Source organism: Phoenix dactylifera, chromosome 15, assembly GCF_051530095.1.
Source record: "Phoenix dactylifera cultivar Ajwa chromosome 15, Ajwa_hap1_PhDact_Kaust_v1.1, whole genome shotgun sequence".
In the NCBI taxonomy this organism is placed as follows: Eukaryota; Viridiplantae; Streptophyta; class Magnoliopsida; order Arecales; family Arecaceae; genus Phoenix; species Phoenix dactylifera.
The window spans coordinates 22,352,162-22,372,865 of record NC_143204.1 but is presented as its reverse complement, the minus strand read 5'-3'; the positions used below and the strand labels follow the sequence as shown (position 1 = coordinate 22,372,865).

Below are 20,704 nucleotides of genomic sequence, written 5' to 3'. Positions count from 1 at the left end.
TCAACATTTTAAGATAGGTTCGCAATTTGTACCTAAACCAAATTCATCTAATTCAACCCATTAGGGTGGGTCTATGTGAAACATTCTTGACTCATCAATAATTTAGTTTAGTTTCTTTTTTAAAAAAAGAAAAAGAGAAAGAGAAAGAGATCGAGACCTAACCATACTATAATTATCCAAGCCAGAGTTTATCTAAATTATTTAGTGTATAGGTTATTATGAATAGGTACAATTCAAACAATTTCGCAATACATTATGATATAATTCTAAACATGAGGTGATAAAGATAAAAACTTATATTGTTTCAAGATATAAGTTTTATTTTTTTTGCAGTAGAATTGACTAGATAATATCTAGAGTCTATTGGATTTGAGGATTTGAGGGTTGTGGTTCTTCCATAGGAGAAGAGCTACATTGAGAGAAAGCCACAGGCATGGGATCCTAAATTAGTGGAAATTAAAATTTATACATCTAGAAAATATGTGAATTATCACAGAATGTGTTGAAGTGGGTGAGAGATTTTATGAGAGAAGTAGGCGCGAGAATTTTACGAAATCTTACCTTAAAAGTCATTTAAAAAGAAAATATATAAGTTCTATTTAAAACTCATTGATATGTAGACATCAATCTTCATTCTTGTGTACTAATTATCTTTTATCATTGAGCAAAAGTTTTAAACTTTCTTGATTTTTTTTTGATGGAATAGAATTTGAACAACTTCCTATCATAATTAAAATTAATTTTAATATTTAAAATATATTTTCTGATATTACTCTTATTGTATTGACTATATTAGTAGGTAGCAGATTTTAAATTATCAAACCAAACCAGTACCATGCAAATTGACAAACTGGGTAACATAAAATAAAAAGTTCTAACAATACATCATTAAAGAATTGAATGCACAATGTCTAATGACCAAACAGAAGAGTTAGATTCGGAATAATGGATGGCAATATTTTCTCCTAACCTGCCTCCCTCTCTCTCCCTCTCTCTCTCTCTCTCTCTCCTTTGCTTAAGAGAGATGAGAAAAAAACTATAAAAAAAGTTACATTATCTTCCTCCCTCACATGCATTGCAAAATAGATAATTTATTGGGGTAATTAATTCTCCACCCTTTAAAAGACCCCGCTATAACAAAAAGTCCCGGTTGACCGGTCAATAAATGTACCGGTGATCAATTACCCCTAATTTATTTACAAGTATAGATATGTCACATACCGATGCCTAAAACAAGTCCACCAAAAGCTAATTCCAAACAAACCTAACTGTGTGTCCAACCCCAACAACATGCTTGCCCATCCATGTTTCTCGTCTCTTGCCCTTTTCTATCCCATGTTCCCTTACATTTGTTCATCTAGTCAAATCTAGATGGATAACTTGGTTGTTCAATGCAAGGTTAAAGTTCGTCCTACGATATCATTATTTATTTAAATATATTATTTTTTATTTTTATTAGAAAACAAAAAAAATAAATGTATGAAACATTCTAGTATTGTGTATATATGCAAAACACTTGATAAAAAAGTGTTATGGAGCTTGTTGTGTCCCTTGGGTCGCTATACCTAATTTTACACCAGTTCATCAGAACTTTACACTAAAAACAAAATGAATATAACCAAAATCTTTAATTACCAATGAAATCCTTTCACGTGGCAAGTAAGGTTGGTTCTCGCTTGATGCATCAGCTTCTAAACAACGGATCGACTTTCGTGATAGGCCCCAGCCGACGTGTAGCCACCAAAACTCCCCTATCCTAAGATATTAACAACATCTAGATCATTGGATCATTTGCTTAAGGTATTAACTTTACTAAGAGTGTTTGAATACGAAGAGTGTTCGAATCGCCTCGATGCTACTAACATAAGTTCACATTTATTTACATGAAAGACTATTTTTTAAAATTTAGCCATTTATTGTAAATAATTTAGTTAGCTATGATATCCAATGACCACCTTTAGAGTACTGTTTTGTAATATTTTCTTAAACGAACTCCTTGTATAACTATATTCTGAATAATATGATTAATTTATCAATAATAAATGTTGTTAATTAGTATTGCTGGAAATTGGATCCGGGGGCGACCACTGGCTGAGAAGGAGGAGCTCCGGCGGGTGGCGCGTCGGCGGGCGGCGTCCTCCGGAAATCCTGCAAGAAGCCGGTGGCCGGAGTTTCCGGCGCCGGCCCTCCGATGCTTAAGTCAGAGGGGGGCTTAATTTTGGAGAAGGAGAGATAGTTCGTATGTAGCAGTCCAAGCCAGAAAATCAGAGTCAGGAGAAGTCTCCCTCCCCAGAGGAAGAAGTTCTTCTTTGATAGGAGGGATACAGGATTACCTGTGATGTGACTGGACGAATTAATGAGTTACCGTCATGATTGGGTGTGATCGTGTGAATTAGTGCATTGTCGTGGAGGGTTGGACTGGGTTGAATGAGTCAGTGAGTTGCCGTGGATGGCTTGAGATTTTGGGCTGGCTGGAGGATTGCAGAGACCATGCTCATTTAATGGTTGACAGTCGCAGCAGGGTATGGTCCCTGATTGATATGTCGTGGCGTGGCCGGCAAACAAAGCATGGTGCAGTGAGACTGTTGCAGAACGTGGCCGCAGCATGTGGACGACGAGCTCGGCCTTCTGAGTTCGGCTCGGTCTGCATGAGCTCGGCCTGCATGAGCTCGGACTGCATGAGCTTGGCTCGGACTGCATGAGCTCGGGATCTCCGGAGGACGCCGTCCGCCGATGCGCCGCCCGCCGGAGCTCCTCCTTCTCAGCCAGTGGTCGTCCCCGGGTCCAATTTCCAACAACAATGGGGAAAACTAAAACATAACTAAATTAGATAAGATGAGGACCGTTATTAACATACTAACGGTTGACAGCGGTTTGGGGAGGGATCGATCCGTTAGATATCAAATGGATAACCGGACAAAACTAAAGCCATCGCCCCCTCTGCTGGCATCCTCTCCACCGATTCCAGCCCCATCCAGCGGCCCAGATTTTTCCTCATCTTCATTATATTCCCATTTCCTCACCTTCCTTCCTACTCCCAAAGTACCTCTCGAGCTCTGAAAATTTTGGGCCTTATCTTCTTTCCCAAAATGGACCTCCTCGGAGCGACTCTGGAGGCCCTGGCGTTCCGCTACTCCGCCGCCGTCGCCGGCTGGCTCTGGGCGTGGTTCGCCGTCCTCGCCGCCGCCCTCGGCCTCTGGCGCATCCGCGCCGCCCTTCCTCCTTCTCCCAAGCCCCCCGGTCCCCTGGACCCCACCGGAGCCGAAGCCGTCTCGGCTCCTCCCTCGGCTCCAGTGCTGATCGAGCCGTCCCCAAGCTGCAACGCTGACGGGATCGCCACGCCCAAAGCCCGGTTCATGGCGTACTTCCACGCCGACGACGGCAGCGACGAGAAGGAGCGGGGTGACGGCATCAGTGACGATGACGGAGAGGAGACAGAGAAGGAGGAGGATGCGCCGTGGGGATGGGCGCGGAGGATAGTTAGGAACGATGGGGACCTGGGGTTGTACCGTTACGAGAATCGTACGGCGTTTAACGGCAGCGTCGTGAGGCCGTGGGATGGCAACGTAAGGCTGACGGTGACGGCGGGGAGGGTACGACGGCGGACGTAGGGGCAGAATGGGCATAAGTGGAGAGAAATTAAATATTTATGCGTGTATACAGGGGTGGTTCTATATACACCCCCCCTATTGCTAAGGACACCCCCCAAAAACCAAAAATAAAATACCCAAACTAACCTTTAGTGTAATTACCATATTGCCCTTGAAATTTTCTCATACACCCCCCCCCCCCCCTCCTCCTCCTCCGTTTCGTTTTGAAAAGAAAAAAAAAAAACACCCCTCAAACCCCCCTTAAACCCCTCGATCCATTTACATCGTTTAGGCGATCTTTGAAGGAGATTTAAGCCCCATTCGAAGCATGGACAAGCAACTAGTGATTTGGGACGAAGTATCGGCCGCAAAGGTACGTGTTCCACCTTGTTTCGAAATTTTTTTTTTTCACGGTTCGTGCTCCGTTCGGCACTGGATCGCCGAACAAAAGGCTTCTGTTCGGCTGAACAGTGCCGAACAGAAGCCTTCTGTTCGGCAACCCTCAACCGAACAGATCTGTTCGGCTGCACAGTGCCGAACAGAAGGCTTCTGTCCGGCACTGTTCAGCCGAACAGAAGCCTTTTGTTCGGCGATCCAGTGCCGAACGGAGCACGAACCGTGAAAAAAAAAAATTTCGGGAGAAGCCGGCGAGGTGGTTCCGGGAGAAGCCGGTGAGGTGGTCGGAGATCGGGAGAATGCCGGCGACGAGAGGGAGAAGGGGGAACGGGGGGGTTTTGGGCGTTGGCGAGGTGTTTTGGAGGGGAAGAGCAGGGTGGGGGGGGGTTTGGGGGGTGTAGAGAGCAATTTAGGTGAGGGGGTGGGGAGGGTGGGGGGTAATTTAGGAATTTTTAATTTTTTAGGGGTGTCCTTAGCAAATGGGGGGGTGTAGAGAGTATTTAATTTTTTTTTAATTTTTGGGGGGTGTCCTGAGCAATAGGGGGGGTGTATATAGAACCACCCGTGTATACAGCCAGGGACGACAAGCCGGGAATTTGCCACCGTAAAAGTTTCTTCGAAATGACAATTTTGCCCTTTTCTTTGGGGAAAATTACAATGCATTTGACTCCTATGGCAGTGCTCATGCTATGCCAGTGTGAAAAACTGTACCAAAAATAATAATAATTCAAGAAATTTGTGAAAGAGAGTTCATAATGTCAAACTAATTCAAGAAATTAATCCAAATAGTTGTCAAACTCGTCAAAATACGAGGGGTGACGTCCACAAAGCAATCCAAATGTTTTTCTGACGCTTGTGACCGTGATTTGAAACTATTTTTTTGAGTGCAAATCTAACAAATGGTATTAGATGATAAAAGAATTAAAAGATAAAAGAGAGCATACCACATTTTCATCTGGGTTATCTAGATTAATGTTCGGATGAACCCACCCTGTTCGAATCGCCTACATTAATGTTTGGGACATGGTCCAGAAATTAGTCAGAAGAACAGAGACGTCAGAAGAGTAATCTTAACATTTCATTTACAACATGTTATAGTACTAATGTTTACTCTTAACTTTTTCCACTTATTCGTTACATACAATGCTATCGATACTTGATTTTCATTGTATCAAGACCCATGCAGATGTGTGTTTAGTCCCACATCGATTATTCGTTGGGTAAATCTTAGATACTTGTACAGAATCAAGAAACCCAAATAATACATTCCGGCTAACTATTTTAAGTGAGGTCCTGCGTTGCTATAAAAAATATCAGAGACGACCCGGTCCATGATCATGTGGGTTAAAGGATACAGCATGGATCCATTAGGGTGGACCAATTATGGTGTTTACGATTAGATTTGAATCTTTACCCCAGTCAGCAAAAGAAAATATGCTAAGCACAGTTCTGCTTTCCTTCGCGAAAGTGCTCTGCATGCCACAAAACCCCCCAATCCTGCAAGTCCATAACTCAGAAATACATGCTTCATATACAACTCTAACAAAACACAATGATCATGAGAATGAAAGATCATTTGTCTCAGATAATCAAGAACAATAGGACTACCAATCGGTACAATTGCTGCATCAGAGCCACCACAAAGCATCACATCCTGCAAGATTGAAGCCATAAGCAAAATATATAACTATTTTAAATCTTTACAAATAAGTCGAAATGGGGTTAAAATGAGGGACTTACAGCTACATCTCTTATAATATGGCCTGCTGCATTCAAAATACAGAAGTTGGTAGTTGCATTTGCAGTAGAAATCGAATAGTTTGGACCCATCCAACTCTACAGTCCACAGAAAGGCTGGTACATTTTTAAGGGCTTAAAGAAAACGCGGAATCCTCTCTCGACACATCCTTTTTGAAGCAAATAGATGGAGAGATTTAAGAACAAAGGATCGAGCAATCCCACGACTGCAAGAAACAGATGGGACGCATACTGCATGAGTAAAAAATTTATTGACTTTGGCCGACATGTTTATTAACCAAGTAATCCAATCCGATCTACAATAGGTTGAAACAAAGTTAAGCATTGCCACCGTAACACAAAGTTCAACTCTCCTATCAACTGCCTCAACCATATGATGAATATTGACATTTGTTGTAGTTCAAATCTGGCCCGAGGGTGACCACGCCGGAGAGGTCGGGGGAGATGCCGGAGTGCGGAAGAAGATGGAAGAGCCGCCTCCTACGACCGACGGTGTACCTGCACAAAGCCTCACCGGTGTTTCCGATGAGAACCCTCCGACGATCAAGTTAGAGTGGAGCTTAATATGTTCAGCCAAAAGTCCCCTCCGCTATTACCTGTTGGTTTTTATTTATAGTCCCAGTAGGGATGCTTAGGTGGCAGAGGTATGGCCCATTCCTATCATGAGTGGGAGTGGTGCGCAGCCAGAGCTTGGTTGTAGCGCACGGTGGAGTCCCTTCTTGGGAACGGAAGGGCGTTGGCAAGGTATGGCCGGAGTAGTACGTCGTGGTGGCATCGCAATGTACAGCCACGTAGAAGGGCATGGGCACGCACATTGGTGCGGCCGTCGGTAAGGCCAAACTCGTTGAGAGGTTGCATCGTGCTTTTGGCGATGTCGGCTTGATAGGTGCCGATGTGTGCCCGGTGAAGCGCCCCGAGCTTGGGAGTCGGGGCATATAATTGAAGGAGGCGCCCCAAACTTGGCCGGGGCGCGTCGGCGAATAAAAAAGGCGCCCCGGGCTTGGCTGGGGCAGGTCGGCAAATGAGGAAGGCGCCCCGAGTTTGGCCGGATCAGATCGACGAATAAAGAAAGCGCCCCGAGCTTGGCCGGGACAAGTCGGCGAATATCCGAGGTCAGATAAGCTTTTGGTGGAGTCCAAGGTCGGGCTGATTCTGGGCCGGACCGAGGACACGTTCGATCGGTGTTGGTGTCTGTTGGGCCGAAATTGGGTGGCCCTTTTGTTGTGGGCTGGACGATCCATTTCACCCCCATCAAAATTAATTCTGGATGCATATGTATGGCTAGAAAGATGTCTATCTGGGCAGGTTGGTCGCAGCAGGTGGGCGTCGTACGCCAGGCCTTACGGTTGTTGGGGCGGAGCTTCGGGCGGCCTGGGAGGGTTTGTCTTATGCGAGGCAGGTTCTTCGTGTTGAGCGAGTGCATCTAGAGGGGGATTCTTCCTTGGTGCTTGATTGGCTTCGGGGCATAGGCAGGTATGGAGATGGTCACCCACTCATCCGGAATATCAGGAGGTTGGGACAGGAGATATGCAATCCTTAGATTGCACATGTATTCCGGGAGGCAAATAGGGCTGCAGACTGAGTTGCCTCTTTTGTAGCTCGATATTTTGGGGAGTTTCTTCGGACGTCTGCAGCAGACATTCTTATTCTCTTGTACTCTTTACTTTCTTATGACTTGGCTCAAAAAAAAAAAAAAAGGAAAAGAAAAGGAAAGAGAAAAAAAGATGTCTATCTGCACTATCCAAAAATCCATTGGGTCGTTGGCCATCTAACTCGTCTTGAAACCAAATGACTCGATATTGTCACAGGACATGTTCAGGCCCAAGCTAGCCTGGTCATCCAATGGCTCATGGTGTTGAGGCTGCTCAAACCCACGAAATCCAAGGCCCATGATTGTCAAACCACAGGCACAAAGCACGGTACAAATTTCAAATACCGATTCGACCGTTCATTCGGCTGTCCTCAGCCGTCATCTCTGGAGACAAGCTTCTAATCCCACTAGAGGGAGAAACCCCAACGTTTTCTTCTCTAGAGAAGAGCGCAAAGACCGCCCAAACGCTGCTGCTATGGCCTCCTGCGAGCTCAAACCAGCTAAGGGAGATGAAACCCTCCAAGAAGAAGGATCCGAGGAGGAAGAACAGTCGTCGGACTTCTGCGCGCCGGATGAGTCTGATGAAGACCCGACGTTTGACATCCTCGACGAAACACGGTCGGCTCTTTCGAAGATTTCGCTCAAGAAATCCAAGTCCCGGTGAGTGGAGGATTCTTTTGGGTCTGGTTTTGGGGTCGTGGGCCTTTGTTTGATCGGAAATGAATGCAAGAAGGGTCATCGGAGATGGATTTGTCGATGTTCGCAGGGATCTTAAAAAAGAGATCGAGCTGGGAAATGAAGATGGGGCGGAGCCGGTGGAGGTCGAGATTCCAGAGCTCAACGAGAAGGATGGGAAATGCTTTGAGATGGTTGAAAAGCTTATCAAAGGTTAGTACACGGTTTTTCTATTGTCTTTTTTCTTATTTTCTCTTATTTTAACCTTTTGGGTTGAGTTGGATAGAGATAAAAGATCAAGACGAATCTGTTTGTTGGGAAGGATGAAAAAAGATTTCTTTGACACTGACAATAGCTGTTAAAGTGTTTTCTTAAATGCTAAGAAGAACCGGAAGGATGACATTTTCTCTGGTCTAGTTCTAATGATCGACTGAGATATTGGAATGACAATATGTAAATTATTTCTGAATGAATTTTGAGCTTGAGATGCGCCTGAATACGAGATTTCTGGACATTTTAATACTTGAGAATTTTGAGAGCATTAAAAATGATCGCTTTTAATTTATTTGATTTTTTAACAAAATTTGGTCTTAATTTTATAGGTTTCATCAACTACTCATGTATTAGTCCTAGACCTTTCTACTCGGCTGGGTTGTTTTTGTAGTGGTTATTATTTGGAGCTTTTGGCTCGAAAGAAATAGCAGAACCTTCAAGGAGAAACTGATCCCTGTGGAGAAGACTTTCTCCATTATTAAATTCCTAGCGGCAATCTGGATTGGGAGTTGTAGCGAGAAGAAACTGGGAAGGACCAACCTGTACTTAAGTCTCTATTACGTTGAGTTCCTGTAAGGGAACTGGGGTGGGGTTGCATCTTGGGTTAGCCTGTTGTATGCCTGCTGTATGACTGTTGGTATTTTCTGATTCATTTTCTGAACGAATTGGATTGGACTTTGTCCAGTCTTTCTCTCAAGAAAAGATTACTATTCTTTCTTATGTAAACAAGGGTAAGATGACAAGTAAGTTAATTAAATAAATGGCTTTGAGGGATTTTAACTCATGACCTTGAGCAAACTTGCTCTGCTACCATGTTGACTAGCCAGTAAGCTTATGACTTTAGGGAATGTGTCAGTTCATGTCTGGCTTAACAGAGCCTATTCAAGAGGGGCACCTACATCTTTGACCCTGTGCACTGAATTTATTCTCTCTACATTATCTTGTATTTGAGTACTGCTATTCTTTTTTTTGTGTGTGTTTAACCAAGTTAATTGCTGTTCAGTACTTATTACAACCTTGACTTGGATGTTATTTTGATATGTCAGATCCTTTTTTTTAAATAACTTAAATATTCTTTTTTCACTTTTTAGCTGTAGTCAATTACTCATAACCAAGGTCTGCAATCGGATATTGTACTAGTACCTTACCAGTTTGGTTCATCTCAGTACGGAGTGGTACAAAGTCTGTAATGATCTGAACTTGAGTTTCATACTAGTTCCCACATGGTATGGTATGGTACACCTCGTACTGAGCAGTACGGGATGGTAAAGCAGTCCATGCTCGTAATTGTAGCTTTATGGTGCTTTTCTTTTTCTTATTACATACTATAAACTATGAAAGTAACATGTTTATATTGTTGACATGATAGATGGCCAGTTGGAGAAACTAAAAGTTGATCAGTGCAAGGTGTATTTGAGGAAGTATGGGCTAAGATTAACAGGCAACAAAGATGTTTTATTGGAGCGCATCAGAGAGCATCTTGAGTAGGGGTTTTCTGTTTGCTTTTTTCTCAATTTCGTGCATATAAAAAATTTTTAGTTCAGGAATATGTGGCCAAGGATGCCACAGAGCCAGTCTGGTTAGATTCTATCTGTGCCATCCTGGGTATGTATCCTTACATGCTAGAGCATTAGGCTCTGCAGGGATGCATCCATATTGTCACATTAACATCAAGCCTAAGCTATATTCTGCCTATACTAGCTGGATAATGGTCAATATAAACATCTGATGAACATGCCTTTATTCAGAAAGTTATATTTATAATTAGAGCAGCAGATATATGGGAGCACTTATTTCCCTTCATTATGGATATAATTTGTTTTTCTTTTGTATGCTAAATTTCAGGGTCAAAGATGGTGGTGGGGAGAAGAAGTACCCTATTTCTAGCTTTGTCTTGAACTGCAAAGGTAGAATAGTATTTCCATTTCTTCCATAATGCAGCAATGTGAAATACTAAATAAATATATTAATGGGACCTCAGTATCCTTAATTGATTTCTGTGAATGTCAAGCTTGCATTTCATATATACATGAACAATGATTTAATACTTATTTTTTTTCCTCTTAAAACATAAACCAAAAAATGTGAATTCATCAGTGTACTATTTTAGTGCACTTTAGACCTTCACGTGCGCTCAAATGATTACCCTTGTTAGTTAAGGTTCAATACAATCCTTGTTATGATAGAATCTTTCCCCTGTTAAATTTAATCGCCCTTTATTTAATTTGGATGTATATACTCTGCTCTCTCTGATACTGGTGTTATTTGTAGGGGACGCATGCACAAGTGATGTGGTGCTGTTCGAGCAAAATGTTTATGAAATGTAATATTTCTTTCTGAAGTCGTGATCATCTGTGAAAGGCTTAATCTATGTTATGGTTCGCTAGGATAGAAGGTTCCCAGATTATGGTTAATCATCTGAAGTGTTCATGCCCTGGTTCTTGTATTTTGTTTTTTCTATGTTCTTATTGCCTATCATTGCCCCAGGTTCAGTATTGCTTCTAGGAGCGCCACAGGTCCTTCAATTGGTACAAGGCTGATTGCTGGCCGGATAGTGAAGGAAAGTTATGGTGCAGCCAAGCAACAACATACATTTACAGTAAGCAAATATCAAGGCACTATAGAAATCAGATACTAGTCATTAGGCTAGCCTTCAATGTCCAACATCTAAGACATCTGTCATTTCGACAATGAATAGATTGAGGTGCTATGGAGCAAAGGTGAAAAACCATTGCCTCCCCTTCATCCCCTCCTTATCAAGGGGAGGAATCTCTACCGGCTTAAGACAATGAGGCAGGTGGGTTCTGCCATACTGGTAAACTTCATCTTCTCTCACTTGTGCAAGTACTTGCTATTAGAAAGGCTGATTTTGATTCCTAATGTACAGAAATGGGCTGATGAAGAGCAAAGGAAGAAAATTCTGCAAGAGAAGCATGCGAGAGGTTCTATTGCACGATGTGCAAGGGAGAATAGGATCCAGCAAAAGGAAGTGAGGAAAATAAACAGAATAATTAGGTATTGAATGAACTGATTACTGTTTATATAAGATCTGTGCAAAGTGCAATTTTAGTGCACAAGTAAATTATGCTTACATCATTGTGGTATCAAGTAGGGTTTGGGAAAAGATATGAGAGGGTAATCAGTAGTCTCGCTATCTATTTTTCGACATTTTTTGATAAATGCAGCTGAGATTTTCAAAATAACATCAAAGCATCTTAAGGAGCCATAAACCTCCCATATGTTCACATTATTGCTGTATAATATAGAGACCGTAATAGTAAATAGGACACTTCGCCTGGTCTTAAATCTTTGTAATGGAGCTTACAATTTTCTTTACAATGATATAGTAATATGATTTTTTAGCATTTCCTTCAAATCAATATTTTATACATAAGTAAATTTCATGAAGAAAGTTTTTGTTCTTGTAATTGATATAATAATGAACATAAATTCTTGCTCTTAATATAATAATGAAGGCTTAGTTCTTGCATCCATTGTTATAAATAGTTATTGGTTGAGTTGCTGTTATCTTCTCGAATCAGATATCAAACATTTACTGTTAATGATATTATTTCTTTGAGTCTAATAACATTTTAAAGGACATCGTATCTATGATGTAACAGGATGGAGGAGAACAAGGGCAAGCATATACCAGCAGAACAGAGAAACCAGCATCAACCAAATCCACTTCAAACAAATCGTCAACTAAAAAACATTCAGCCCTTGCAGCAGTCTCAGCATCACCCTGATGCATTTAAATCAAAGTTTCTTAAACAAATTCACTTTCAGAATGAAAGTCAAATCAAATCTGACAAGATAACAACTACTGAAAATTACGACAACTCTTCACCTCAAAAAGAAAATTATGACAACTGTTATCAAGTTACAAAACCACCTACCATGTTTCAGGCTAGCAGCACTGATCCAGTTGTCAAGCCTTGGAATTTTGAGTTTCTTCCTTCTCATGATCCGCCACAGTTTGATGAAAAACACAACCAGCATCATCAACAACCTTGCCCGTCATACTCAAATTCTCTTAAGATGAGCTCACCACGACCGCCGTTGGCACTGTCAAATTATTTCAATGGAAGTCTGCCACAACAGCCATCGGTGTGCTCAAATTATTTCAACAGAAGTCCACCACAACATCATTGTCCCATACAGCGACAACAGCTCTGCCGCTTCTATCGCCAAGGGAGGTGCTACTTTGGAGATAACTGCAAGTATCGGCATGACTAAGTGAAAGAATTCAATTCTGATATCCAACAACTTTGCTGAATTTTAGATATTCATTAACTTTTGGTTGGTCACTTTTTTTTTTTGCTTCAATAGTTTTGAAGCTGGATGCTGTTGATAAGTTTTTGAGTCCACCAAGATTTCTGTTGAAATTACAACAATTTTGTACCTTGGTGAAATTATCTTGGTGGAACTATACTACTTCACCTACTTGTATACCATGAAAGGCAAATGATGCAGCAATGTTATCATGGGCATATTGCTAGATTAGAAACAACTTGAGCGAAATTTCCTCTCTGAATTTAGTTGTTATCAAACCCAAGCAGTATAAGTCATGGAGAAGGACAAGCAAGATTTTGCCAGGTGGATGGGAAGGACTAGCGAGATGCGGAAAATGGTAGATGATGTAGGTTCCCCTTTTTTTGAGAAAATTTTGGGAATACCCAACCCTCAATTTTCCTTCGGAAAAAAAAAAAAACTTATGTTAATTTGTCATCAAGAGTTATTAACATAATTGCAGAATCAAAAAGGGCCTGTAATGGTGAAAAGATGGCTGCGATAATCTGCTGTGTGATGCAGCTTAGGCTTCTTTTCTTTTTTGGAAATGCAGAGTAACATTTTTTTCCCTCATTTTCTCCAAATTCTTTTGCATGGAATTCACCACGACAGCCATTGGCATGCTCAAATTCTTTGAATCGAGTCCACATCGACAACACTATCCAAATGAATAGCAATGACAGCCATGCTGCTACTATCAACCAGAGTGGTGCTTTTTGGAGGCAACTGCAGGCATATATATGACTATTAGATTAAGAGAGAATCCTCTCTAGGCATTCAGCAACTTTGTTGGTTTTGTTCTTCAAATAATGTTGTTGTTGTTTTAAGGGCTTCCATGAGTTCTGAAGCTGGATGTTGCTAATAAGTTTCAGTACGCATCGCATGTTGAACTTTTTTTGGTAGAAATATATGTCTACTTCATCTCCATGACTCCATGCATGTGAATGTAGTTGATAACAGCAGACTACAGTTTATGTGGCAGAAGAGAGCAGTATAGATATCATGGATGGGTGTTGAACTAGCTGGATAACTAGGCTCAGCTTTGCTGGGCTTGAAATATATATTTGATATGATTCTTGCTCAAAAGAAAGAAAGAAAGAAATTCTGGTTCTTGCTCAAGGAAAGAAATACCCAGGGCTGTCGATTAGTGAGGCCTAGACCAAGGCAGACCAAAACCTAAATACTTTCAAAGCAGAGACCTAATTCTATATAAATTGAGGCTCGTATCGTCTCTCCCATTTAAAATTATTAGCTCGGACGGTGCTTTTCTACCAGTGGAAGGGAAGATGTTTTGAAAGTCGGACGCATCCAACCAAGGCACGACGAGGAAAGCAACGAAAGAATCCTGCCGTCCCTGGAAGGATTGTCGTCCGTCCATCCGTGGCGTCGAGCTACGTGTCGCTTCTGATCGAACGCCACGTTATACCACAGGGGACGAGATTGGCACTAGCGCATAGATTTCTCTATGCGCACAGTTCGTATAGATTCACGGAAATATCTCATCCGACCAGTCACGGACACAATTCCAATTTCATCTCTCTCTCTCTCTCTCTCTCTCTCTCTCTCTCTCTCTGAGTGCTCGTTGACCCAAAGGTACGATCTTGTTCTTGCTTTCTGATCTTTGATGCGTTCCTTTATGAGGTTGGTAGAAATCTCTCTTCTTCTGTGATGTCCTCATGATTTTCGGAAAAAAAGGATCTTTAGTGCATTATAAATATAACTCATTGAAAAATGGATACATATCAAATTTGATGAAAAGAACGGATATATAGCATTGCATGCTTATAAAGAAGAAAAGAGGAGTAATCACAAGTAGAGGTTCATGCTGTCAGCTTATTGTCTTCATGAATCATTTAGTGATTAGCTGGTAGGAAGTGGTAATAGCTCTATGGTTCAAATTTGATAGAAAAGAAAGTTAAGAACACAAGATATTTTGGGGGCATAAAGAATCATGAGCTGTGAGAGAAAAAGACTATCAATAGAGACTGGAAGCACCCAAACACTGCAAAGGGAACAACTGTTTTGGTCATTACATATGGCAGTTATATATATAGCACATGGCTGGGTGGATATTCTCCATAATAATCCAACATAGTCTTGCTCATGACCTTGAGTTTCGCAAGGGGGAGCCGGAATTTACAGAGGGTTGGATTCCTTTTTGCGATATCTGGCGCTCATCTACCACATATTGCATTCAGTGGTATGTGGCAAGCTAAATCATTTCCCATCTAAAAAGGAGAAAAATACTACTGTAGAGGTCAAGTTGTTGACCTATTTACATAAAAGATTGTTTACTAGTTAGCTGTGAGAGGAAGATATTTTAAACTGGTGATGATGAATATGTATTTAGAGGTGCATTCTTGTATTGAACAGATATTTGATCCACTGTCTCAAAGTTGTCGGTTGTGCTTTTCATGAATTGAGGACCATTAACCATGGGAAATACAGCAACTAACTTGATTTGTAAGCATATGGATCATAGGAATGCATAGAATTCAATGATGCAAAATTTTCATGCAAGACTATCTCTATTTATGAGCACCTTAGTGTTACGTCAATCACTGATATGTGCTGTGCTTTCCTCACTGTCATTTAAGGTAAGACTTGTACCAATTTATTTTGCTACTTGTTACAATACCTATTACGACTAAACTGCTGCACTTTGAGGTGGTTTTATTTGTTGGCATCGCCATTATGCTAAAGACTAAGATGCCTATTTGATAGGATTTAGGGATGATCTTGTTAAGCCTGATGTACACTGTTGACCTTTTCCCTATCAGCTTGAGGTTTTTGGGTCGATTGGTTAGTTAACATGGTATTAGAGCAGATGTTTGCTAGAGGTCATGAGTTCAAATCCCCTCCAGTTCAATTATTTACTTAATTATCCCTGCTTATCTATTATTCTGATTCTTAATTATGCCAGGTTGTCTATTTTTCTGATTCTGATTTGTCTTGTTATGCATGATATACATTGTTGAACCTTTCCCTATCAGCTTTTAAGTTCTTGGGGTCAATTGCGTAGTTTATAGTTCTAATGTGTCTTAGGTCTCTGAAAGTTCATTCTTGGATCAGGAACCCTTGCAGCTCAAACAAACTAGTCTGTGACCACTATGAAATAAACCAGATCTGTTTTAGTGATGGTTAGATATGTTGATTTCCAGACAAGCCTTTGATTCTGATGAATACAAATTCTAATTAACCAAGGATTGAAATAAATTCAAAACATAGATACACATCAATTTTAGACTTCCCTTGCGTAAATTTTGTTTGAGAAAGCTCCTTGCGTGAATTTTCCATTATTGACAAGGAACAAGGAGCACTAATTATTTTTTAAGTGAGATGCGGTCTTAGAATGAAACAAATTGATCTTGTAGTTAATGTTGCATTACTCTTATCTTTAATAAGTGACTATGTATAAACTGAGTCTTTGCTATCTTTAAACTATCTTACATTTGCAACAATATATTCATGGATGTTCCTTTGTCACATCTATGGTGGCTACTTTTAGCAGGAAACCATGGAGATCGACCCGGTTAATGTGAGTGAGTTTCAAGAACTTGCCAAACAAGCTCTTCCAAAGATGTACTATGATTATATCAGTGGAGGAGCTGAAGACCAGTTTACCTTGAAGGAGAATATTGAAGCATTTCAAAGAATTATGTAGTGCCCGCTGCTTTTTTGATACTTCAAATTATTGTTTTGTTTAGAGGCTAAAAAAGTATGGTATTTTAATTAGCTTAGATCCTCAGGTTACGGCCCAGGGTTCTTGTAGATGTGAGCAAAATAGATATGTCAACAACCTTACTAGGGTACGACATGTCTTCACCTATCATGGTTGCCCCGACTGGAGCGCAGAAGTTAGCACATCCTGAAGGTCTTGATTCCATCCTAAAGTTTTCTACGAGTCTAGTGTGTGACTCTGATCTCTGATTGCTGGCTTCTTGTTCTTTTCAGGAGAATTGGCAACAGCAAAAGCTGCAGCAGCATGTAACACAATAATGGTAACATGTAGTTTTAACATACAATCTTTGATTCCATAAATCTGCTTGAAGCATTGAACGATCTTTCTATTTCCAGGTGTTGTCATTTTCGTCTAGTTACACTATTGAGGAGGTTGCTTCCACTTGCAATGCTATTCGTTTCTTTCAATTATATGTATGCTCTACTTTCACAATTCCTAGTGTTTCTGTTCATCTCATTTAACCCTTTTTTTTAATAAAATTGCTCATGTTGCCTTTTCCCCTCTTTTTCCTTGCAAATGTGATAGATATTCAAAAGGCGAGATATTTCAGCAAAACTAGTACAGCGAGCTGAGAGTAATGGATTTAGAGCTATTGTTCTAACAGTTGACACTCCAAGGCTTGGTCGAAGGGAGGCAGATATAAAAAACAAGTGAGAGTTTTCTTCATTTACCTCTTGAAAAGCTTTAGGCCCATTGGGGTAAACATATATTATTTGAAGTTTGAACTTATGGAGATCAAATGCAGCTCCTAAGAATTCTAAAGACTGTGGAGCCACTTCTTCCACTCAGGCCTATGGATGCCATTCAATTTTACCTTTAAACCTGAAATTGTAAATTGTTTTGCAACTGATGTTTGGCAAATAATGCAATCATGTAAAACTTACAGTTTGGGATGGAACTTCTGCTCCTTAAACAATATTCATGAGAAGTTCTATGTTCATCTAATCACAATCAGGGTGCATTATCTATATTGACCAAGTTGGTTCCTTCTGCAGGATGATTGCACCAAAAATTTCAAATCTTGAAGGCCTGTTATCACTGGATGTTGATGCTGTGAGTAAAATGCATTTCTTTAGTACTTCATGAAAATATGTATACTGCTAGCTAAGTAACGTTAAAAAGCTATGCTACTTGAATAAATATAAATATTCCTACACCATTCGATAATCGGATCATGTTTTCACTACTTTTGTTTGCAGGAAGGTGGTTCTAATCTTGAGGCCTTTGCATCTGAAACTTTGGATCCTTCTTTGAGTTGGAAGGTACCAACCAAACATCTTTGTTAGTTCTGTATTTCTTCAAAAACCATTTACATTGGTTTCTTGAAGCATGAGATTGTTTCTAAGGTATCATCTCTACGACAATCATAACTCCTCTTGTTAGTTGAAGGACACTGAAACTGTGAACAAATTTTAATCAATTGAATTCTTCGGGCACGTAATCTTTTTTGACATTTTCTTTGAGTAGTTTTCTTCTAGCCAATGGCTTAAACCTTTTTTTGTCTTTGGGCACATTCACATGCATGCACATCACATCTATGACTCATGAGCTCTTCTAACTATAAATTCAATCAGGGCACGCTATGGTACCATTAAATATTGTCCAATTTGTGTCCACTTGATGTGTAAGGGACCTCCAAGATACATGACTTCGGTTTCTGGATAATCTAGACTTTTTTGGATCATGATCAGCATTGTGGATTTTCATTTTTAAAATGGCTATCATTGATTTTGGATGGAAAGTACTTGAATCCAAATACTCTCAAAAACATTCTAGCTTTACTCTCTCTCTCTCTCTTTCTCTCTCCATACTAACAAATACTCACTCTTCCTAAAGGGCTTAAAGATTTGCACTCCTTGCCAATCATTTTGGTAAGAAGCCCTCAATCAACCTTACAAGTGATTAGCATAGAGTTTGTTAAAACCAATATTGAAAAGGCATCAAAATAGTCTCTTGTGAAGTTTTATAAAATTTGGGAAACCATTTTTTTTAATTTGAAGGAAGAATTTGATACAATTAAAGCAATATAAAAAATTATGAGGTGTGCTGGTCTATAAAAATGTCAGCATCTTAGAAGATACTCCATGCATGGGCAAAAGTGTAAAATCAGGCTTAAGAAGATGGAGATGGTAGAAGAGATTAAGGATATTGATGAACTATTTAATGAAAATAATGTTTTAGAGATCGAAATACTTGAAGGTGGTTTGAGAATATCTTTTGTTATTGTTCTCAGACTCCTGCTTTTATGTTCATAAATCATAGTTTTACCTAATCCTGGTATTTGCAGGACATAGGATGGATAAAATCTATTACAAACTTGCCCATTTTGGTAAAGGGCATTCTGACTGCAGAAGATGGTAAAATTTATCTTCTTCCAATCCTCTTTAACTAAAAGTACAATAGCTGGTAATCGAGTGAATGTGTTTTCGGTCTTATATTACGAATGTCGAATGCTAGCAGCTACAAAGGCAGTAGAAGCAGGAGTATCTGGTATAGTTGTATCTAATCATGGTGCTCGCCAGCTTGATTATGCACCAGCAACAATATCTGTTCTTGAAGAGGTATGGCTTCACTCCTTAGAAACTCCTTTTCTGATTATATACATATATGTACATACATACATACATGCCTGCGTACGTATGTATATATGAGTTGGACTACAAAATTTATATTAACTCATTGTAAATGGAGTTAATAATTTTAAAATCATCGATAGGCCTTCCAAATTGAAGATCCAAATCATTGAGCATGATTTATACTGAAAAAATACTTAGGAATCAAAATTCATGTATTTTAGTGGGCTCTAACACATGCATCAACTCAGTATAAACATGAGCGGTTTCGATTGTACTAGTATAGTAAATACATGATACAGCATAAAAATTGGAAATTCACTTTATTTATCATGATCCGCACATCTTAAAACATGAATTGATTTAAATTTACTGGATTTTAATGATTAGATCATCATAAAACATAGTATCATGCTGTATATAGAAACTGCTGGTGCTAATGTTACTTCAGTTTACTTAAAACTTCAAAGACAGAAGCAACTTGGATGCATTACTATATACTTTACTATAAAATTTTGAACTGATTCCCATTTCTTTTTTTCTTTCTGGGGTGGGGGTTCTAATTTTTTTGAAGGCAAAATCAAGCAAATTGATCTCCTTTCTCAGTCTTCAAGTGTACTTGTCCAGATTTTATAATTTTGTTATCCATGTTGTGGCCCCAGGTGGTTAAAGCTGTTTCTGGAGCAGTTCCTGTTCTATTTGATGGAGGAGTCCGACGTGGAACCGACGTGTTCAAGGCCTTGGCTCTTGGTGCTAAAGCTGTAATGGTATGCTTTCTTAAGTCATGAGCATAACCACAAGCTGGTCAAAGAATGCATATATTTAACCAAGTTCTCTAGTGAATCCTATACAGCAAAGACAGATGAGTTATAGGAATTAATCCTTCCGTTCCTGATTTCACTATTAAAGAACTATCTTTTAATTTAACCTTTAAGTTCTTGCTGGAGTTTAGAAGTCTGTCATCTTATACTGGTGAACCTCGATACCTCCCAACTTTATGTTAAGTTGTTAACCCATTTCTCCTGCTTTGTCATTGCCACCATTAATTCCAAATCATCTTGACCATCTTAGTTTTATTTTCTTCAAGCATTACATCAAAATTTTCAACTATATGTACTGAAAAAGAAAATCTTGCGGCACCTTTGATTCATCGTATCACTTTGTTCCCATTTGTTACAGATTGGACGACCTGTCGTCTATGGCCTGGCAGCAAAGGGGGAATATGGAGTAAGAAGGGTCATTGAAATGCTTCAAAACGAGTTGGAGCTGACCATGGCCTTGGCAGGCTGCCCCAGTATAAAGGACATTACCAGGAATCACATCTGGACCAAGCATAACAGGCTGAGATCCCTCATGTGAATGATTATGCGATATACCCTGCAGCAAAAAACATATTATTTTGTTCGAAATAAGGAGAACAAAAGTTCTGTTTGATGATCCATCGAGAACATCAATTATTTTCTTTTTGCTGTTGGTTGCATCCTAAAATACCTGAATACAGGCAGGGGTGATGCACAGACGATGTAAGTAATGTATTACCCAAGTGTGATCGGTAGACATGATGATTCCATTATCCTCATCCCTCAAAGGCCACCAGGCCTCTGATTTGTATCTTCATATTTAACCTACATATAATGTTCAGCACAGGATGACATAAGGTTGTTTCAGAATAGAAGTCCATATTTTCGTTTTTGACTCTATGATGTCCCATATTTTTTCCTCATTTTATTATGAATTGTAATGGGGACATGATTTATAGTGGTCTCATTCTTATAGTGTCCTAGCAATCTATATCCTGAGTCTACGGTGGATT

The 20,704-nt window shown here is 40.0% G+C and overlaps 3 protein-coding genes across 3 annotated transcripts; all 3 read left to right on the top strand.

The window, feature by feature from the left end:
- The first annotated feature begins 3,039 nt into the window (after positions 1 to 3,039).
- LOC103714858 (uncharacterized) lies at positions 3,040 to 4,096 on the top strand. Its single transcript, XM_008802292.5, has one exon. The coding sequence runs from the start codon at positions 3,090 to 3,092 to the stop codon at positions 3,609 to 3,611; it is 522 nt and encodes a 173-aa protein (XP_008800514.1). The 5' UTR covers positions 3,040 to 3,089; the 3' UTR covers positions 3,612 to 4,096.
- A 3,604-nt stretch (positions 4,097 to 7,700) lies between these two features.
- Positions 7,701 to 12,801, top strand: LOC120113292 (zinc finger CCCH domain-containing protein 62-like). The gene is made up of 9 exons (XM_039134349.3): positions 7,701 to 7,995; positions 8,102 to 8,223; positions 9,653 to 9,767; positions 10,129 to 10,190; positions 10,555 to 10,606; positions 10,771 to 10,882; positions 10,982 to 11,080; positions 11,171 to 11,298; positions 11,907 to 12,801. The coding sequence occupies exons 1-9, from the start codon at positions 7,811 to 7,813 to the stop codon at positions 12,520 to 12,522; spliced, it is 1,491 nt and encodes a 496-aa protein (XP_038990277.1). The 5' UTR covers positions 7,701 to 7,810; the 3' UTR covers positions 12,523 to 12,801.
- A 1,048-nt stretch (positions 12,802 to 13,849) lies between these two features.
- Positions 13,850 to 20,589, top strand: LOC103714819 (peroxisomal (S)-2-hydroxyacid oxidase GLO4-like). Its single transcript, XM_008802237.5, has 12 exons — positions 13,850 to 14,169; positions 16,088 to 16,236; positions 16,326 to 16,450; positions 16,531 to 16,577; positions 16,654 to 16,731; positions 16,844 to 16,968; positions 17,314 to 17,371; positions 17,518 to 17,580; positions 18,606 to 18,675; positions 18,779 to 18,879; positions 19,554 to 19,658; positions 20,071 to 20,589. The coding sequence occupies exons 2-12, from the start codon at positions 16,094 to 16,096 to the stop codon at positions 20,248 to 20,250; spliced, it is 1,095 nt and encodes a 364-aa protein (XP_008800459.1). The 5' UTR covers positions 13,850 to 14,169; positions 16,088 to 16,093; the 3' UTR covers positions 20,251 to 20,589.
- Positions 20,590 to 20,704: the final 115 nt, after the last annotated feature.